We start from the raw sequence: 22638 nt of genomic DNA on the forward strand, positions 1-22638 counted from the left end.
TGTTGATGTTATTATTTATAGTTTTCTGCTCCATACCAATCATATAATCCTGCCACTTGATTTCATTAATGCAGGCCTACGTAACATACGGCTCAGTGGTCACAAGTAACCTGCCCAAAGATTTTGAGCAGCCGGAAAAGATTTGGAGAATGTTGATGGCTGTAGTCAAGGCTTCATGTTGTGCAGACTTGCTCCAAGCCCCAGCACCCTTGCAAAACAGACCTTGGTAGCCATTTTCTTCCCTCCCTTGCTCCTTCCCTTCACATGCCTCATGCTCCTCCTCCTCCTCAGACACCCCCCTTCAGAGTCCCATGGGACACACCCCTCAGAGTCCCATGGGGCTTCTGCCCCATAGGGCACAGAAGGCTCCTTCTCATCCCCCACACCCTTCAGAGTCCCTTGGGGTTTTGTCTTACCCTGGCGGTTTGGAATTTCTCCCAGTGACAAATTGTTTCTATGATAATTGATCATATTACCACTATGACTATAGAAGCAAACATGAATTTTAAATATTACAGAAATTAAAGGCGTATGCACAGTCAGTAGGAGGGTAAATTCTCTCATCCATTATCATTTAGTCATCCTTCAGGATCAAAACTCATACAAGCACAATGTGTGTTCATTGTAGCTTACTCACAAGAAAATGTGCATAGTATAGACCACATGTAGCCTTTGGTATTCCTGGGAGAATTCAATAGCTGTCTTAAATTGTGTGTGCATTTTCTTGATCTTTTTGTATACTTCTGATTGATAAGTCCTGATGGGGCTCAACTACACTATGATCTTGGCGGTCCAGTTTTGTATGATCATTTTGGAGGTGGGGGTGGCTCTGCCCTTTTGCCCTCCATTCCAAGGTTCATGCTGGAAATAAGGAAACAAGTTCAGCCACCCATAATATGCTACCAAGCTTTCAAAATATTTTGCACATAAATAACAATTTTGAAACTGGTAAGCAGTTATGCATAATGGAATCTATGTGTGTTTTTTCAATAAATGTTTAATGCTTCATTGAACTATGGGGCTGAACAGGCGGCCAATGGCGCACTCGTTATGTAAGTGACGTGCAGCGATGTGCAGACACTGCACGTTGCTTAAGTCAAAATGGCGGCACCCATATGGATGGGACACCACCATTACTATGCCACCACACCGTGCTAGGGTTAGGGACCATGCAGTTGGTGCGCGGTCCCTAACGCTAAAATCGGCACCAGCACGGAGCATTTGGGTTGTCTGTTCTGGGCCTATATTTCAGAGGAAATATGGCAAAGCTACCTCAGAGTATTCCTTGCCTAAGAAAAACACTATGAAAAATGCATGGGGTCACCATATGTCAATAGATGACTTGAAGGTACATAAACACACACAGTCTCGACAGAGGTTGCTAAGTGCTGTGTAGAGATCTGCATATATTCATATCAGTGAAGTTAAACATTTCAGATTTGACTTGCTCCATCTCTACGATACTTTAGAGAGAGGGACAAAAGACATTAAATTCAGATTCATAGAGAATGGTTTTTTTTTAATGCAAATATGATGAGCTTGGGATACAGATTACTTAGATTTCACTAGGTGGTGAGGGAAGAGGAATTTAGCCCTCTGCTCCCCTATTGCAGCCCAAAGGAAAGTCTTTCTTGGAGCTGCTGTTTGGTTCAGATGAAAATTCCCCATTAGTGCATTTAATATCATATATATATATTTTGGCCCTCAGTCTGTCTAGAAATGGATAGATATTGACTGAATGCAGATAGAAACCTCAAGTTCACCACCTAAAAGCTGACTGATCAAGCTGTTCCTTCCCTGAGCTGCCTCCCCTTTTTCTAAGTAACAGAATTAAAAAAATGTTCCATTCTGTCTTACTGAAAGCATCAGATGTTTTGGCTGGAAATGAACAATATTTTTCATATTTATGAGTACTGATAATGTTAGAAACACCTAGATTTTACTTTCTCTTATGTATCTGTCTGATCTTGCCTCTCTCTTATGCCTCTACACCAGAGATGGGCAATGTCTGAGAGTCTAGAGATCATTTTTGCCCTTTTCAGGTAACTTCTTCTTTTTAAACACGGCTTTGGGATGTAAAATAGACCCAAGCATTACCTGTGAGTGGCACAGTTGTCATTCCCCCTGAAGCTTCTGTTAACACAAGTACCAGTTTGTGAAGGATTTATTATTTTTTTTTTTTTGGTAGAGAGCATCAAAGAATTCGGTCTGGTGCCATATTGGGGTGCCATATGAGCCCACAGTCCAATGCACTGTGTAATCGTGCCTTTTCCGTCATTTCTAAAATAAAGCATTGAGTTTGAAGATCTTTCAGTGATAAACTTCCTGCTCATAGGTTTATAATGATCTATAGCCTGTTTCATGCAGCACAGTTAGATGGTAGAAGCAAGTAGGGGACCAAGGAAAGGTCTCTGGTCAATAGTGATGGCAAATGGATTATCTCACCTAATGATAAAATTGATTATCTCATCTACCGTATTTTCCAGCGTATAAGACGACTGGGCGTATAAGACGACCCCAACTTTTTCAGGTAAAATATAGTTTGGGATATACTCGCTGTATAAGACTACCCCTCTTCCAACACACACCAAATTTTAAAAAAAACCCATCAGATTTGATTTCAATATGGTAATTTTAATTCAAATGCTTATGATATGCAGGTACTTAGCAGGAAAACTTGTTGTATACAAAGCCTGCTTGGATTGGTCAGCTCTCCCTGTCTGTCCAGCCCTCCCTGTCTCCAAGACTATCAGAGCAGTAGTGCAAACACGGCTCTTTTTTCCATTCCCCGGGCGTCCTGGATGCCTGCAGCTTGCTCCACCCTTCACTTACACCTTTCCGGTGAGGCGCCCACTCACCTCATCATCGGGACTGTGTTAAGTCACTTTTCCACAAATCCTGGTGAATGGATTTTCTTCTACCGTACTTGTACAGCACCGCCCTTGCTACTTTCATACAGTCACAGCATATAATGGGGATGTGGCCACAGCCATTTTTGAGCTTGCCCCACCATATGCGGCAACCGCAGATTCTCCAGTTCAGCTTGGAAGTTTCAGCACCAGCCCTATAAGATGACACCCGGAATATAAGACGACCCGTGAATTCTGAGAAGATTTTCCTGGGTTAAAAAGTAGTCTTATACGCCAGAAAATACGGAACCTCACTTTGTTATAATGCATGCCTCTAAAAAACTAAGAGCACAAGGAGCAGACTTGGTGCTAAAAGTGAAATGTGTTCTGAAAAGGTTGGCTTAGAATTGCCACAATGCTATGCGTGTAATGGATTATGCAATTTAGAAAATATTTACCATAATGAGCAACTACTTGGAGCCAGTATGGTGTAGTGTTTTGAGCATTGGCCTCTGGAGACCAGGGTTCAGTTCCCAGCTTGGCCATGAAACGTACTGGGTGACCTTGGGCAGGTCACATTCTCTCAGCCTCAGGGGAAGGTAATGGCAAAACTTGCCAACAAAACCCCATGATAAGTTTGCTTGTGGGTCACCATAAGTCAAAAACGACTTACTGGCACACAACAGCAACAAACTTAAAGTTCAGCCAGTGAATCTTAAAATAAAAATTAGAATGTTTCTGAGAATATTGTAGAATAATTTGACCTCAACACTGAGCCAAGGCAGCCTTCTCCATAAACTTCAGAATAAGTCCTGTTATTAGTCCCAGCTAGCTAGATCCACTAAATCAATGGTTGTGTCCCATATGCCAGACAAAAAAGTTTTGTTTGCCAAGAATGCAAAAGGAGTTGTGCTGTCACTCTGAATGTTATTGTGGTGGATTGTGCATGGCAACAGTTAATCTTATATTTCTATATATTTTGTTGTTGGAGGATATGTGTTCCTATGTGGCTTGTAATGGCTTCTAATGAAAAATAAGAAAAGATTGACTGACATTAAGTCAATGGTATCCTTGCTAGTCAACAGTTACTTCAGTTATATTGATTCAATAGATCTATGCCAGTAGGAATAACAATAAGATTCAGGCCTTAAAATTAAGGAACAGTGTGAATCTGAGCTTATGAAGAGTATCTTTTCACTTACCACCAAGAAACTACAATCTCACTCCTCACACAGTTAAGAGTTCTCTCTAAATCTTTTTTTCTAATGTTTGTGTGCGCGTGCGCACACATACACACACACTTCTCTTTTGAAAAAAAATAAACATTAACCCAATTAGTCTCTTCATAGGGATGCCTGCATTCTTTGGTTGAAATTTTCTCTCCTTGGATGTGTCAGAGAAGAAGATTTTGGTACTTGAGGTGAAGAGTAAAGACTCAGTAGGTGCAGAGGAGCACATACCAGAGAAACAATGGCGGTGTACAGACCTCCCCTTTGGGGTGGCCTGCATCCGCCCCTTTCCCCGACGGATTGGGGCCTAAGCTGCCACAGCGGCAGCCCCAGAGGCCCCGATCTGCTGCTTTTCCTGGCCTTGGGGAAGCGGCAAAAGGCCGCTTCCCCACGGCCTGGAAAGGAGTGTCCTTGGGGCTTCATGCCCCAAAGACACCCCAACAGCAGCGGGGAGAGAGAGAAAGGGGCCACTCGGCCCCATTCTCTCTGTATTGCTGGTGTGGCTGTTTAAAGGCCGCACCAGCGATATGCTCAGCAGAAGGAGCTCCAAAACGGAGCTCCTTCTGGTGCCACTGAAAGGGCGCCACAAGCGCCCTTCAGCGGCACCAAGACATAACGCCATGCCGCGCCGTTTGGATGTGATGCGGCTGTTATGTCAAAATGTCGGCGCCCATGTGAACAAGGCACCACCATTTTGTACGTACTCCATACGCACTAGGGTTGCGGGCGTCTAAAAGAGACGCCCCTAGGCAACCCTAGTACGTACGGAGTACGTACAACATGGCCCATCTGGACAGGGCCAATAAATCCCAAAACAGCATTAAGGCATGGCAGTGTCGAACTGCATTAATTCTGCAGTGTAGAAATGAACTAGTGTGATGTAGTGTTTGGGCATTGGAGCATTAGGAGCCCTGGTGGCGCAGTGGTTAAATGCCTGTACTGCAGCCACTTACACAAAACCATAAGGTTGCGAGTTCAATACCAGCAAGAGGGCTCAAGCTTGACTCAGGCTTGCATCCTTCTGAGTTCGCTAATATGAGTACCCAGATTGTTGGGGGCAATTAGCTTACACACTGTAAACCGCTTAGACACTGCTAGTTCGGTATGAAGTGATATATAAATGAACCTGTTTGCTTGTTTGTTTGAAAGTGACTCTGGAGACTATGGATTGAATCTCTGTTCTGCCACGGAAACCCACTGGATGACCTTGGACAAGTCACACTCTCTCAGGCACTGACAACCCCCCCACCCCACCCCGAACAAATCTTGCCAAGAAAATCCCATGCTAGGTTTCCCTTAGGGTCACCATAAGTTGGAAACAACCTGAAGGCACACAACACAGTTAATGCTGCCTGGCTCTGGATTCTGGACAAAAGCTCAATTTCTCTCCCTAAAGTAGAAGTAAATTATCAGCACATAGTAAATAAAGTGATCCTGTTCCTGTCCTGAAAGTAATTCTCTACTAGCATCTGTTTGTCATGATGAAAAACAAAAAAGATGTAGATTCTGATTTCAGGCTTTATTGATGGCAGTGAATGACTGCTTTGTACTGTGCAATTCATGTATGAGTTGTCCTCTTAACAGAAGAAGCTGTAATTTCAAAATGTAAGTATATTTTAAGTGCTTGCCATTCATTTACAAGTATGTCTTGGTTTTCAACTTCTGGAGGAGGGGTGATTATAAAAGATGAAACTGGTATTATTTTACGTATTCTGTACATGTTCTCATATATGCATTTCCCCCCTCCACATAAAAAACAAGCAGTTTCTTCTCTTTCTGGAGAATCAGTTCTTTTATAACACAAGTGGGTCATGGTAACATTTCCTTTTAAAACTGCTTACTATATTTTAACCATTATCAGATGTGTAAAATGTTTGATCTGAAAATATATACACTCCTTGACAGGAAACTATGCAGTGAAGCAACAAGGATCTTGCAATTTTATCAGGACAATGCCAGTAGATTTCAGCAAGGTTGGTTCCAACTCATCTGTGATAAATGAGAAGATAAGGCAATCAGTGCACACCATGACACTCTGTGCAGCTAGTTAGACACACTTCAAAACTATTCAGGTGTGCTCACAAGGCTTATGAGTCTTACATGGGGTGGTGGGGGTCTCAATATAAATATATCCTTCATGGTGGCCACTAGAAATGCAGGATCTGTTTTTCTAAGACTTAACCCAGGTCAGATATAAATAATAGATGTTGAGATTTCTGAGTTTGGGGATGCATTTCAGACTGTGTTTCAGCTGGGTCAAAACAATGTCTCCTTTATTCTCTCCTTTTCTTTACCCTTGTATAGTTCCTGTGCTTGATAAATGCCTGCAAAATTCCATCACACCTTTGCGGGGACCTCTTTGGGTCTCTAAGGGAGAAGGTTTCAGCCCCTCTGGAGCAAAGATGTACATCCAAGGAGTACTTTTGGCCTTGCACCAGCGATTAAAGTCTGCAAGAAACTACTGTGAACAGGTGAGTAATCCCAAGTCTTTAAAGACTACTTTCCCCCCTTTGCTATTAAATGTACCAGTTGTAAAAAAAAAAAAAGCTGTGATTGGCACTGTGTCGTAAGGAAGTATGACATATTGCATGAGTTCTTATACTCGATAGGTAGTTGAAATGTTTCTCCTATAATCTTAATGCCAACAATAATGGAGCTAATTGTGTATGTCTTTCACTGTGGGGTGTTATATGTCTAATCTTTTTTTCCTTGCTGAACACTGTGCTTAGCAGAGGCATTATTTCTGTGGGAAATATACACACACAGAGAGACTTTTTTTTAAATAGGATCATGTATCAATTTTCATAATTTGTTCTTTCTCCCTTTTTCATCAGTACAAGAAGAGCTAGACTAAAACTATAGATAAGACATTTATATAAAATATGTAAACATAACCAAACAACATTTTTCTTTTTATTTGTTTTACTGTGATGAGAAGTTGTCAATAATTTACAAGGCACATATCAGAAAGTTGTTACGTTGTTACCCATATTTAAAATATGTTTAATTCCATACACAGTTAAGAGCATTTTATTTTGATGGCTTTTTGTATATGGCAGCTAACCATGTAGCTATTTTGCATTTTTGTCTGCAGTGCATGACTGTATTTTTCTTAACAGTTTGATATGTGCTTGAATGCAATATCGGTGCAGTTGACTTGAACTGAAGCAAAATATGCATGTCTTCTTCAAATTGTTTTCATTATCATACTTTTTCCAAGAGCATCCCTTTTGTAATTAGAAAATATGTGAACATGAGATCAAAAATGAATATTGCACCATAAAATGATCTTTACCAGTGATCTCAGGCCATGGACTGAAAGATGAATTCATCTTGCACTCAGCCTTCCTAAGAGTTGGGCTGAGCAGGGAGGGCTGGAAAAAGTGTGTGGCAGTCATGCTGTTTATACAGCTCCTCCTGCTGACAGGTGTATAAAGAGAAATAAGCATTTACTTTGGAATAAACTGTTTTGGCCCTGAGCAAATAATAATGCATAATAAATAAGCAAGAATATATAATCCGATAATACAAGACAAGACAAGAGGGAGATGCTTCAAGAAATGCTTGGCCCAGTGTCACTTTGAAGGGGGGGGGGAGAGAAACTCATACAGAACCTCTATTTTAAAGTGCATATTTTGCCTATAAGACAGTTCTGATACAAAACATAACAAAGTATTTTCCTCTCAAAGTTGGAACTCTGTATGATGACAATTATTTCTAGTGTAACTCACTGTTTATCAATAATAATAACTTTGGATCAACAATCTCTGCTAGTGTTTTTGAGTACTGTATTTATTATTTATAAAGGCCCATTAACATCCTTCTATAGCACATTGTCCATTTTCAGATTTTTTTTTTTGAGATAGTGAAGCACTAGTATACAGTATGATAAATGGAAAGAATGGACAACATTTATATTGAAAACAATATGGAGAGCATTTCAAAATGCAAATATATTTGAAGTTAGAAAGAGCAACATATTTTCAAGAGGGAAACACATTAGTTCAGTTTTCCTTAGCAGTTCAGTTTTGGAGTCATCAGCTAGTAATAGCAACAGTGAAGGCTTGCAAATGATTCTGAGATATCTTTGCATACCAAAACAGTGATGATGATGCTTTTTTTTTACAACTATGATATAAAAGTAGTAATAAGGGTCCTGAAAAGTAGTATTAATGGTCCTGAATAAGTTGCCACATATAATATCAATAATATAATATAATATAATATATGGATTAAGAAATATGCTTGTTGTGTAATCATTTCTAACATAAACTTAAATAGTACAATAGGTATGCATAGCAGTGACATCCATATTTAGTAAATGTGGCCCTTCTAATGTTCCAAATGATTTTAAAACTAGAATTTTAAGTATTTGACAAACTTAAATTCACTTTTCTTAATATATTCTGAAATATAAGCCACTAAGGTAAAAAAAAAAGTGACAAAAAGTGAGTATGCAATAGTCTATACACAATATATCTTTTCTTAGATGCCTGCGTCAGCTGGTTCTTGTTAAAGTTCTTGTTGAAGATCAGGGAACCATTTACAGCAATGTTTAATGTGTGTAAGCGAGTATTACTGGAAGAGAAAATGAGCAGTGCACAAGCATGTTCTCAAAGAGCTCATGTTAGCTTGTTTCAGCATAAAAAGGCATAAAGCAATCCAGTAGCTCCTTTGAGACTAACTGGTTTACTCTAGCATGAGGTTCCATTGATATCAATCCACTTCTTCAGGTATACACAGGCATGTTTGGATCAAAGGCTGTCAACATTACCTGGTTAACCATGGGTGTAATCTGCAGGTATGCCCCACTGCACAGCTTTCTGCATCAGCAAAAGCAACCAGACCAGGCATGCTGTAGAGCTCTTAGGCTTTCCTGTAATACTATTCTGTTCTTGCCAGAAGCTTTTCTAGTTCTTCAGAACAATCAATCCTCCTGGAGAAGAATGTGGCTGCACTGACATGGGTGCCTCATCAGCACTTGCACTCTTTGTTTTCCTCACCTTTGCTAAATGAGCATGTTAGGTCAAAAGGCTTCAGTTGCTGTTCTTTTGCCAACACATACTGTTTTGAAAAAGAAGCTTTCTGATGCACAGCTGGTGAGATGTTCTCAGAGCAAGACATTCATGGACTGTTTCTCAATCTAAAGCTTCACTTGGCTCTACTCCTCTTCTGTTTTCCCTAATTTCATTAAAAGCAAAACAAAGCTTTAAAATGCTGAAGACTACATTTAACTTGACTTGGCTAAAACTGGGATGTGGTATGTGACTGAAGACAAAATGTTCCCAGGAATGTATTATGGTGCCAACCTCAGATCATAAAGCAATTCCACTGAAATTTTGCCTTAATTTTCACCCAGAGTACAATTGCAACAGTTCGCAGTGTTTCCCCTAGGCCTATAGTTTACCTGCCAGGGTGTGTGCTAGCAGCATGTTGAATCTTGCCTTTTTGGGTGCAGGGATTTGAGTGAAGTCAAAATATTCAGTTCACATATAAACCAATCACTGCCCCATGCCCATTGCATAAAGAGTTTTAATTATCTTCCATTGTTTTTTTTCCTATAAGCCTGTAGAATAGTCTGAAGGAAGTAGAAAATTAATCATATGATTCTTAAGACTCTTTGGCGACAACTGAAAACAGTTGACCTGCTTTTTTCCTTTCTTTAAAACACTGTTACTGTAGTACTGTTTTGCATTTCAGTAACTGTGCTCCAGAAATATTCCTTGAGAATTTGATTGTGATAGAAATAGATTTTTTCCCTTAAAAAATGACTCCTGATAATTTGAGATCTGTAAATGAGAATTTGTATATGATGTTCTGAGCTATAAAAACAGACATGTATTTAAAGTTGTGTTTTTCTTTATTTGTGTACCTCATTTTGATTAGCTGCAAGAACTTGCATGTTATTTTCTATATGTAACCACAAATGTTATAAAATAGTTAATATGCTTTGACACCATGTATTTAAATTTATTTTCTGTAGACAGGGATTCCTGCACAATAAAATTATTCAAGGCTATGTCAGGAGTATTAAAATTCATTAGTAAGTGTGGAAATAGCATAAACATGCAAGCATGAAGTGCAGTTAACACTTCAAGTGAAGGGGCTGTCCTGTCTCATTAGCATTCTTGATATGTAGTTGTGCTGTTGGTGGGGGTGTTGAACAGGAATGCCATTGTGCTGAGCCCCAGTGTTTGGGGACAAACACTGCTGTGGAAGGAACGTGTGAAAAGGCCATGGTACTGTCAGTGAATGAGGAAGGCTGTGCATTCCCTGTGCTTCAAGCAGGGAAGCTGTCATTCACAACCACAGAACAGCTAAACAGAGGCCAAAGAGATGACTGAAATACCTTTTTAAATGATATTAATGATTCGTAACCATTTTTCTCTTTTAGAATTACACAGTAAATAATTAGTTCTGTCTGTCACTGAGATCAATGAGACACACAACATGAGTAAGGTGACACAAAGGGTAAATGGCAGATCCAGTAAAAGATATTGCCATTTTGGATCTTTCTTTCTTTGAGATAAAAATGGCTACTGTTCTGAAATCAAAGTAAAACTGGTTGTTTGCTGGAGGCGGGGGAAAGGTGCAGAATTTCCAGCCTACCCAATTTTTCAAACTTTTTCAAAGCCACCCTGAAGTCCACATCCATCATAAGACACTTATAAATTTGTTATAAAACTTTTGTAAACATTTTAAAAATATCTTTTACATGTAGACAAAGTAGTTAAGAAAAAAATTCTATGGAGCAGAGAGAAATGTTACTTTGTGTTCATTAATACATTCCAGTGCTTTTCAAAGAATGAATCTGCTATTTCAAAATAAATAAATAAATAATATCCTCTTTTAAAAAATGAAAACATCAAATAACATTTTTTTAATCTTTGTAATTTATGCACAGAGTAGTGGCTTCACTGTAGTCGGTACTATTCATTACAGAGCAAGCATTAAAGGCGTATTAATACTACTATTTTAATTTGCATGCAAATTATTTTCCTAGATGTAATTTTTACATTATTTGACATATTATTGCCCTTTGATTTACAATTTCTGCACTTAATACTTCCTCTGATAATGTTGGATAGATACAGATACCAAATGCTCTTCACAGCTTTTCTCATTTTATAACCTCAGAGTGTCTGTAGTCTGATAGTCTGATTACTACATTGGCTATCCTTGATGTCAGCTTTGCATAATAATTATCTTACTGAATCTATCAGTATGTACTATAGTAAATACCATATTGTATTGTTATGCATTATGAATAGTTATAGTTTTCATTGTTGTGGATCTTTAGTTTTAAAAAAAACATTCTTTCCTAATAGTTGTGCTCCATTGAAGTCCAACCTATTAAAATTAATACATCTTTAATATTGAACTTAATGCATCTTTTAATATTCATAAAAGTTTACACTGATGGGGAAGTCGTATGTGGTAAATTATTACTTGAAAAAAAGTTTAGAACTTAAGCAATAAAGATAATTATTTATTAAAAATTATAGCAAGACATTCCAATTTTTCCAGTTGATTACAGAAATTAATGCTTTACACTTTTGAGGAAAGACATATGCCATGATTTAAACATGTTAAATATTGAAGAGTAGGTGAATGTTGTAACCTTTCTGTACAAAACAGCAGTATGGAGATAGCAACAACAGTCCTTGGGTTATATGCAGTGACCTAGCAGGAGTTTCATACAATAATCTACTGAAACAACTTTTTTTGTTGTTGAACAGCCAGATTACATATCAGACCTGTAATTTAACATGAAATTCTCTTATTGAAATATCTTAAAATTCTGTTTTTCTAATTCTGAAATTCATTGTATTGATATATTTCAATAAGTGTTTTTTAGCATGTTGAGTTCCTGTATGATGGGAACAATGCCTAAACATTTTCATGCAACCAAGCTCCATTCTAGTTACTAGAAGTATTTTAAGAACCTTAAACTTGTGTCTTTTCCAAAGTGCCATGCCTTGAGCAGGCCTAACATCAGTTAAATGAAGTGAAAATTGCATTCTTGTCTTGATAGAGATGAAAATGGATTTCTGGTCATGAAATAGATGTAGTTGTCACTTTTTAAAAAAGGTGTCAGCAGTTTGCTTCAGCGACTAAGGTGCCAATTCAGTATGACAGTAAACTTGTGATCTGAGCAATCAATAAAATGCTTCAATAACTTCTGCTTCATTACACTTATAATAAGAAGCTATAGATCTGTGGCACATAAAATGTTGATAAAGAGGATACATCGAGCCTAGCTGTAGTATACTGTCTTAGAAACACAGCAAGTACAATATTGCCATCTAGAGTTTGTGCATAGGCAATTATTCTAAGAGGAAAAAAGCATCAATAATAATGTAAGCCTTGTTAGTGAAAAGTCTGTTTATTTCTTGTTGATTCTGCACATATATGTGAAACAAAAATAGTCTAGGTCATTGGAAAATTAGACATGCCCTCTTTGAATAATGTGCTGTATATATTTTCCAGCCCTCATTTTAATACTTGAAATTAGTTTCTACTATGAAGGTATTTTCACTGTCACATGCTGTGATGAGAGTATAAGATATAATGATTTTATTTATCCACTAAGTGATAGTCTTACAACTGTCAGTTGGAAAATCTTCACAGTATGATCTGTTGAAGTGGGCTGTATTTTACAGAAGCTTAATGTACAATAAATTTATTAGTCTTTCAGGTGAAGCAGGACTATAGTTTTTTGTGGGTTTTTCGGGCAATGTGGCCATGTTCTAGAAGAGTTTCTTCCTGACATTTCTCCAGCATCTGTGGCTGGCATGCTGGCAAAACGTCAGGAAGAAACTCTTCTAGAACATGGCCACATAGCCCAAAAAACCCACAAAAAACTATGGATGCCGGCCATGAAAGCTTTCGACTTCACATTGAAGCAGGACTCTTTAATGTTTTTCTTGCAAGAACCTAAGCAATCCTTTTGGAAACTGATATAATATAACGAAGATAATTCCAGTGATGACCAAACAACCTTTTAGTGGTATTTCTCCTGTTGTCTCTAGGTAGGGTTGGATAAGAGGCCTGTATGAAAACCCAGAGAGCCACTGACTGTCAGTGTGAACTTATTGAGCTCTATGGGTCAATGGTCCCACTCAGATAAGATAACAGTCTGTGTTTTTAGTGAAAGGGAAACAAGTTATATTATTTTTATATATATTTAAAAATTATAAATTGGCTATGTGCTAAAATTATTTTCAGCATAATGTGCAGTTTTTCTTTGGTTTAAAAGGTTACGTCACCATAGTATATTATGGAAAATTCTTAACTATTGTAATCCAAACTTGAGTTTATTAGTTTGATCTTTGAAATATGATCATGTGTGGATAAATCAAATGTATAATTAATTATAGGTCCAAAACACACTGCAGAAATAATCTCATTTGAGACCTCTTTAACTGCTCTGGCTCAGTACTAGGGAATTTTGGGAATTGTAGTTTGTGGTGGCACCAGGGCTCTCTGACAGAGTAGGCTAAATGTCTCACAAAACTGTAGTTCCCAGAATTCCCTAGTATTGAGCCAGGGAAGTTAAAGAGGTCTCAAACCAGATTATTTCTGCAGTGTTTTGGACCACAGGTGGCCTTCGGTATGTGCTAAGTTTTGGTTCCAAGACTCCCCATGGATACCAAAGTACGTGGATGCTGAACCCTCACTATGTAAAATGGTGCCCCTTATAAAAAAATGGCAAAAATCAGTTTGCTTTTGGGTTTTGGTTTTTAACATTTTCAAGATGTGAATGGGTATGGAGGGCCGACTGTAATTGTAACAGCCTTTACATTTTGTAGGCCTTTCCTCATCTCCACTTTATTTCAGTTGGGATTACATGTTAAGCATCTAGACATAAATTCAGTTTGGTACAGTAGCGTATTCATCCCTCACTCTTCTACACTGGAAGGCTTTCTGCTGCTGAAAGCCAGATTTCCCAATTTTCTGGAGCAGGTTTTAGGGTGTACTCAGGGATGTAGCTAGGGTTTTGGGAAGGAGGGGTCCAGACTAAGTGTCACCATTACAATGGGGCTTGGGTGCGGTAGTGCAGCGGCACACACCATTCATTGTATATAATGGAAGGGGGGGTCTGGACCCCATGGACCCCCCCCCCCGGCTATGTCCCTGGTGTACTCATATTTATGGAAGCTGCTTCCTTAAGCAGAATGACAATGTTGAATATTGGCCCTAATATAGAACCACAGGTGCATTAGTCTTTTCAGAAACTCCGCTTCTATGGATAATGTCACATAGAGGCCATAAGCAACCTGAGGGGGGTCATTCCCACTTACCGGATAATTTGAGTGCTTGCTCCAAATTGATGAATCGGTTGATCTGTGAGCTGGTTCACACTATGTTTGCCCCAGTTCTTCAATTTGGAGCAGGCACTGAGGAATGCAGTCCTAGGCCTGCCTTCTGCTGCCTTCTACTTCCAGATCCTGGCCTGCTTTCTCCATCCTTGGCCTGCTTTCTCTGCCCCCAACTTTCTCTATCCTTGGCCTGCTTTCTCTGTCATCAGCCTGCCTTCCGCCACCTCTTACCTCCAGATTCTGTCCTCAAGTACTCTAGCCACTCCAGGGAGGGAGAAGGCCGGGGACGGAGAAAGCAGGCCAAGGATGGAGAAGGCAGGCCGGGATCTGGAGGTAGGGAGTGGAAGGCAGGCTGAGGATGGAGAAAGCAGGTCGAGTATGGAGAAGGCCGGGGGTGGAGAAGGCAGGCCGGCCAAGGATGGAGAAAGCAGGCTGAGGATGGAGAAGGCCAGGGGCAGAGAAGGCAGGCCAAGGATAGAGAAGGCCAGGGGTGGAGAAGTCAGGCCAAGGATGGAGAGGATGGATTCGAATCAACCTGGTTCCCACTTAGGCTGAATCAGTTTATTTATAAATAAATCGATTCAGCCCAAAAGACCCACAAAAAACCAGTGTCTTTTTGACGTGGGTTAAATGGGCCAAAAGCATGGCCCCCTTTCTGAATGGCTTCAGCGATTCGGATTAAGTGCGAACCATGCTTGTTTAAACCAGATCCTACCGAATCATGATCCGGTCTAAACAGTAGTGGGGATGAGGCCCAGATATGGAAAATGCTTCCATCTGCACCAGTACAGAGATGGTAGAATGAAACAAACTGATTATAAAGATTTAGTTTCTTCTAACATACTGTATTGCATCACTAATTAAAAACAGAACCAGCATGGCGTAGTGGCCTGAGTGTTGGACTATGACTCTGGAGACCAGGATTTGATTCCCAGCTTGGTCATGAAAACCCACTGGTTTTGGGCAAGTCACATGCTCTCAGCCTCAGGGGAAGGTATTGACAAATCTCCTCTGAACAAATGTTGCCAATAAAATCCCATGGTAAGTTCATTTTACGGTCACATACATTAGAAACAACTAGAAGGCTCACAACAACAATTAAGAAAAGAAGAAAAATATATTTTGGCTTAAGAAGGTGCTTAGAAAGAAGCAGGGAATCGTAAGATAGCTAGGGTCAGAATTACTATTTTCCCAAAAGTTATTTTAGTGTGATGAAGAAACTTTGTTTTAAAAGTTCTACAAATATATTCAATAGTTACACATGCAAACACAGTTCCACTAGAGTGAGAATTACAGGTATATATTAATAAATTCATGGCAGCTATCATCTGAAAGGAATAGCATGTACAATTTGAACCATGTTTCTGTTTCTGAACATTTGAGTGTTAAAGAAATGTAATGCCCACGCATTCCTTTTACTGTAAAGCATAGCTGAATTCTTTATAATCATCAGTCCCTTTTGAAGGATAATAACTTCCACTGGTTTTGATTTAAATTCTTTTGAAAAGGCACCAAAATAATAAACTTTTTTATTACATTGAAGAGAAATCATTGCATTTTAGAGTCTTGAAAGCAATTACAGAATTCTTCCTTTAAAGACTTTGAAAGTAGGATTTGACATATTTCCTTTAAATTACTCAACCACCTACAGGCATTATTGCGTCTGACTCTTGGATTTAGAATAAATTTTATAGAGTTAAAGTGGTAATGTGAAAGAGTAAGCTTGACAGATTCCCTGAACAGCTTCAACACCCACAGGTATTATTTGTAAGAAAACAATCATGCTGAGTCTTCAGCTGGTTAGAGAGGGCAGAACATTCCATCTTCACCTGACAGTCTATCTTTTTTGTCAACATTGGGTGCCCCCTGCTTGCCATCTACTCCTCTCCTCCCAAAACAATGCTCACAGGAAGACTTTTGTGTGAATGGACAAGGATAAGATTTAAAAAAGAGAGAGAGAGAGAACCCAAGCAACATAGAAACTACAATGTAAAAGAAGAATAGGAAGGGAAAGGCAAAAAGAAGAACTGTCTTGAGTACTGAATATCAGTAGTTATTTTTTTAATTTTAAATTGTATTAATTTAAATTATATTAAACATACAAACTTACATATATACAACACACCCCATAACCAAAATCCTGAAATCAAATTATCATGTAACATCTATTTCCTTTCCTTCTCCCACTCCCTCCCTCTTTAAAAAGAATACAAACATATAAGCAACCCATAACAAATAAAAACAAAACAACACAAGACTTCTTGCCTTTTCTTTAATTGATTTCTTAACCGTAATAGCTTTTTACTTCTCCTCTGTTCATCTTCTATTTTTCTTTTTAGTAAAAAATATTTATCAATTTACTATCCCACATTCTTTTCTTATCACTTTAATACAGTGGACCCTTTGCTTTACATGGGGGATCCACTCCGACCCCCTCCCTCATATAAAGCAAGTTTTGCACATGCTCAAGCTGCATTTAGATGAATAGAGCACAATCCTGTGCGCAGCATGGTGCATGCGCCATTCATCTAAGTGGGGTTTCCTGTCCGCGTGACTTCAAGTCTGCTTGTGGGAAGCCTGCGTATGGGGCAGGCCGACTGTACAACTATTAATAACAGTATTAATACTGTCTCCCATGCTCTTTAACATTTACATGAAACTGCTGGGAGAGATCATCCGGAGACATGGGGCGCGGGGTTATCAGTATGCTGATGACACCCAAATAGTTTTCTCTATGTCTCCGACTGATGCAGTGACCGGGGATGGCATCTCTCCTCTCATGGCCTGTCTGGAGTCGGTAATGGGCTGGATGAGGGAAAACAGACTCAGCCTGAATCCAGAGAAAACGGAAGTACTCGTGATAGGTTCCCCTGGTCCGGGAATGGCGGTGGTTCCACCTGTCCTAAACGGGATCACGCTTCCTGTGAAGGACTCGATACGCAGTCTGGGGGTGCTCCTTGATTCGTCGCTTCACCTTACATCTCAGGTGAGTGCGACAGTCAGGAGCACCTGTTATCAGCTTCGGCTGATACGCCAACTGCGTCCCTACCTAGGCCGGAGGGACCTTGAAACTGTAGTACATGCTCTGGTAACCTCTCGTTTGGATTTCTGCAATGCGCTCTACATGGGGCAGCCCTTGTACCATACCCGGAAGCTGCAATTAGTGCAGAATATGGTGGCACGACTGGTCACTGGTACAGCCAGGGCCAGTCATATAACACCGGTCCTTAAAGACCTACATTGGCTGCCTATTCGCTTCCGGGCGCAATACAAGGTGTTGGTTGTCACCTATAAAGCCCTAAATGGCTTGGGCCCAGGGTACTTAGAGGACCGCCTCTCTCCGTACAATCCGCCCCGCACACTCAGATCAACTGGGCAGCAATTAGTAAGGGTTCCAGGGGCCAGATTAGTTGTGACTACTAGGAGGGCTTTTTCCATCTCGGCCCCCAGCCTCTGGAACACGCTGCCCTTTGAGCTCCGCTCGGCCGCCTCCCTCACTCAGTTTAGGAAGGGGTTAAAAACATTCTTATTTGAGCAGGCCTACCCCTGACTCTCTGACCCCTGAAGTATTCTCTCCTCGCCCCCTTCGTCAGCATGTTAGCTGGCATGAGTGGTAGGTTTTATTGTCTTATTGTATAAGGTTTTAATGCTATGTTTTTTGTGATTTTATATTGTTTGTATTGATATATTGTTATATTGTCATTGTATGTTGGAAACCGCCTTGGTCCTAGAAAGGCGGTATATAAATAAAATTTTACCTTACCTTACCTTACCTATTAATCATAATAGTGACTCTTAACTTACCTTACTATAAAACCCACTAACACTAATGTCTCCTTTCAGTTTTTTTAATATAGTCTATAAATGGTTTCCACTTACCTATACAATTTTTTGTTTGTTCTCTTCTCACTAAACTCGTTATTCTATCTAATTGAGCCATTTCCATCACTTTCTCTCACCACTCCATACAGGTTGGAATTTCATTGGTTTCCCATTTGCTTGCTAGCACTAACCGTAACTAAATAAGATATCAACTTTTTATATTTTATTCCTCTTCTATCTCTAAAATTTATCATATTCAATAAATACAATTCTGGTCTCATACCAATTGGGAATCCCAACATTTTTTTTCTGTTCTTTTACTAATTAACCGGAACAACTAGGAGTGACCACATAACACCAGTATTAAAGTCACTCCACTGGCTGCCTATTAGTTTCCAGGTACAGTGGTACCCCGGGATACGAAATACCCAGGTTACGAAATTTCCGGGATACGAAAAAATCCCATAGGAAATAATTGTTCCGGGTTACGAATGTTTTTTCGGGTTACGAAAAAATTTTTGGTGCTTTTTTCGGCTTTTTCGCACGAAATCGCGGCTTTTCCCCATTAGCGCCTATGGCATTTCGGCTTGCGAATGCTTTTCGGGTTACGAAAGCGGCGGCGGAACGAATTAATTTCGTAACCCGAGGCACCACTGTACAGTACAAGGTGTTAGTTACCACCTTTAAAGCCCCACATGGCTTGGGCCCAACTTATCTAAGGGGTCACCTTCTTCCATATAATCCACCCCATGCACTCAGGCCATCCAGCAAAGAAGGAGACTTTCACCACACTCCAACACAGCATATTGTACTGCTGAATAGAATCATAGAGTTTGAAGAGACCGCAAGGGCCATCCAGTCCAACCTCCTGTCATGCAGGGAATCTCAATCAAAGCATCCCCGACAGATGGCCATCCAGCCTCTGTTTAAAGACCTCCAAGGAAGGAGACTCCACTACACTCCAAGGGAGTTTGTTTACTGTCGAACAGCCCTTACTGTCAGGAAGTTCCTCCTAATGTTGAGGTGGAATCTCTTTTCCTGTAGTTTGCATCCATTGCTCCAGATCCTAGTTTCCGGAGGAGCAGAAAACAAGCTTACTCCCTCCTCAATATGACATCCCTTCAAGTATATGAACAGGGCTATCATATCACCTCTTAACCTTCTGTTCTCCAGACTAAACATCCCCAGCTCCCTAAGTCGTTCCTCATAGGGCATGGTTTCCAGACCCTTCACCATTTTAGTTGCCCTCCTTTGGACACGCTCCAGTTTCTCAACATCTTTTTTGAATTGTGGTGCCCAGAACTGGACACAGTATTCCAGGTGAATAGAGTGGCACTTGATCTAGACATTATATTTCTATTGATGCAGCCTAAAATCGCATTGGCCTTTTTAGCTGCCGCATCACACTGTTGACTCATGTTCAATTAGTGGTCTACTTGGACTCCTAGATCCCTTTCACACATCTCTGGTCACTTCTCTCCAGGATGAAAAGGAGCCATTGTTGAGCACCCCTTGGGTTTGGCCAGTCAACCAATTACAAATCCATGTAACAGTTACCTTGTCTAGCCCACATTTTACAAGCTTGTTTGCAAGAATGTCATGGGGAACCCTGTCAAAAGCCTTACTGAAATCAAGATATACTATATCCACAGCATTCCCTTCATCTAACAAACTGGTAATTTTATCAAGAGAGAGAGAGAGAGAGAGAGAGAGATTAGGTTTGTCTGGCATGATTTGTTTCTCTGAAACCCATGTTGACTTTTTGGGATTATGTTATTGCCTTCTAGATGTTCACAGACTCTCAGTTTAATGATCTGTTCTAGAATATTTTCTGGTATTGATGTCAGACTAACTGGACGATAATTGTTGGGATCCTCCTTTCCCCCCTTTTTGAAGATGGGGACAACGTTTGCCCTCCTCCAGTCTGCTGGGACATCTCCTGTTCTCCAGGAGTTCTCAAAGATTATTGCCAATGGCTCCGATATTACATTAGGCAGTTGTTTTAATATCCTTGGATGTAGTTTGTCTGGTCCTGGAGACTTATATTCATTTAGATTAACCAGATATTCCTTGCTTATTCTGTGCTGAAATTCCCCTATTTTGCCCTCGTTGCCTTTTCTGAGAAGACTGAAGCAAAGAAGGTGTTGAGTAATTCTGCCTTTTCTCTGTCCCCTGTTAGCATTTTGCCATCTTCTCCATGCAGTGGCCCTACCGTTTCCTTCTTCTTCCTTTTGCAGCGGATATATACAAAAAGCCCTTTTTGTTGTTCTTAACCTCTCTAGCATGTCTGAGTTCATTCTGTGCTTTAGCTTTTCTGACTTTACCCCTACACATGCCTGCTATTTCTTTGAATTCCTTTTTCATGATTTCCCCCTTTTTCCATTTCTTATACATGCTCCATTTAAAACTTAGCTCAGTTGAAAGTTCCTTAGTCATCCATCCTGGTTTCTTGAGACATCTCCCATTTTTCTTCCTCATTGGAACTGTTTGAAATTGTGCCTCCAGTATCTCCCTTTAAGAAACTCCCATCCATCTTGAACTCCCTTCTCTTTTAGTATTCCTGACCATGGGATCACCCCCATTATTTCTCTAAGTTTACCAAAATTAGCTTTCCTAAAGTCTAGAATACGTGTCTGATTATGCCTGGCTTCTCGTTTCCATTGTATAACAAATTCCAGGAGTATATGATCACTCCCACCTAAAGATCCCACCACTTGTACTCCATTAACTAGGTCATACCTGTTGGTTATGATCAGATCCAAAATAGCTGACCCCCTTGTTGCCTCTTCCACCTTTTGGACCATGAAATAGTCTTCCAGGCAAGTGAGGAATGTGCAAGACCTTGAGGATTTTGCTGAGTTTGACTTCCAGCAAATATCAGGGTAGTTGAAGTCGCCCATCTCTCTTTTCTGACTGTGTGGTCATCTGTTCTAGAAAGATATCATCCAGTTCCTCAGTCTGCTTGGGGGTCTGTAGTAGACTCCCACAATAACATCCCTGTTGTTCCCCTCCCCTTTAATTTTTATCCAGATGCTCTCTACCTGGCTTCCAGAATTGATATCCTGGATCTCCTCACTGGTGTAAATGTCCTTGACATATAAGGCTATTCCTCCTCCTTTACTGTTTGGCCTGTTTCTCTTAAAAAGGTTATACCCCTCTATTTCTACATTCCAATCATGAGTGATGCCTATTACAGTATATCATATTTGCTTTGTTGTGCTAGGAGTTCAAGTTTATCTTGCTTATTTCCCATGCTCTGTGCATAAGTGTAGAGACATCGAAGACTATGTGTCCCCTTGACTTGCTGCCTGTGCAAGTTCTTTTGCCTCCCACTTTTGGGTCTTTGCACTGTTTGTCTTGTTCCCTCTATGACAGTTTGACTATTTTCTCCAGCCCTTTTGCCTTCCTGAATACTGTCTCCCTCCCTCACATAACTCAGTTTAAAGCCCTCCTGATCAAATTTTTGAGACTATTGGCAAAAATGTTTTTGCCAACTGGCAAGAGATGCAACCCATCCCTTGCCAGAAGTCCCTCCTCATGGAACCTCAGATCATGATCCAAAAATCCAAATCGTTCTTGGTGGCACCATCTGCAGGGCCAGTTTTTCACCTCTGCTATTTTCCTCTCCCTTCCTGGACCATGCCCTTCGACTGGGAGAAGAAATGAGATGCTAACCCGTGCATCCATCTCTTTCAACTTCCTACCCAAAGCCTCATGATCCCTTATGATATTCTGAAGGCTGTGCCTTGCAGTATCATTGGCGCTTTACAGACTGCCCAAAAGAGCGGTCTGAAAAGCGCCTTCATTTGCTGCGTGGAGGAGCCTCAGCGGCCAAACTGTGCAGCTCCTCTGTGCAGCAAAAACAAGCTGAAAAATGCAGGTTCTTCTTGCGGCGTGCTAATGATGCTGCCAGGCGCCAATGATGGACTTACAGCGTCATTATCGCCATGCGACATGCAGATGCTAGGCATCCGCGATGTCAAGATGGTGGCGCCCGTGTAGAATGGGTGCCGCCATTTTGTACACGCCGAGCGCGTACTAGGGTTAGGGGCATCTGGAAAGGCCATTGGTTCCCACATGAACCAAAAGAAAAGGGTAACTGTCAGTAGGCTTGACCAGTCTTGTCAGCCTCTCTGTCACATCACGCATCTTTGCCCCAGGGAGACAGCACACCTCCTGAGACATCTTGTCTGGCCCACAAACCACTGGTTCAGTACCTCTCAGCAAGGAGTCCCCCATGACAACCACGCGCCTCCTCCGAGGCTTAACAGCAGCTGTTCCCTTTGGTGGAACTCTCAAGGTCCCCTGCTCTGTACCTGAAGTCTGTCCCTGCTGCCCTTCCTCATCATTCTTGATAATAGAGAGAGATTCAAATGAATTCTGTCGCAGCAAGCTCACAGAACATTCCCTGTTTTC

At 40.5% G+C, this 22638-nt stretch overlaps 1 protein-coding gene across 1 annotated transcript in view; it reads left to right on the forward strand.

Annotated features, from left to right (window-relative positions):
- DCDC1 (doublecortin domain containing 1) overlaps window positions 1–22638 on the forward strand; it is a 368535-nt gene that overhangs the window by 85701 nt on the left and 260196 nt on the right. Inside the window, exon 10 of the mRNA XM_042459567.1 lies at window positions 6383–6549. Coding sequence (XP_042315501.1) covers window positions 6383–6549 — 167 coding nt within the window. The remainder of the gene's footprint in view (window positions 1–6382; window positions 6550–22638) is intronic.

The sequence above is a fragment of the Sceloporus undulatus genome, chromosome 1 (assembly GCF_019175285.1).
Source record: "Sceloporus undulatus isolate JIND9_A2432 ecotype Alabama chromosome 1, SceUnd_v1.1, whole genome shotgun sequence".
NCBI lineage: Eukaryota > Metazoa > Chordata > Lepidosauria > Squamata > Phrynosomatidae > Sceloporus > Sceloporus undulatus.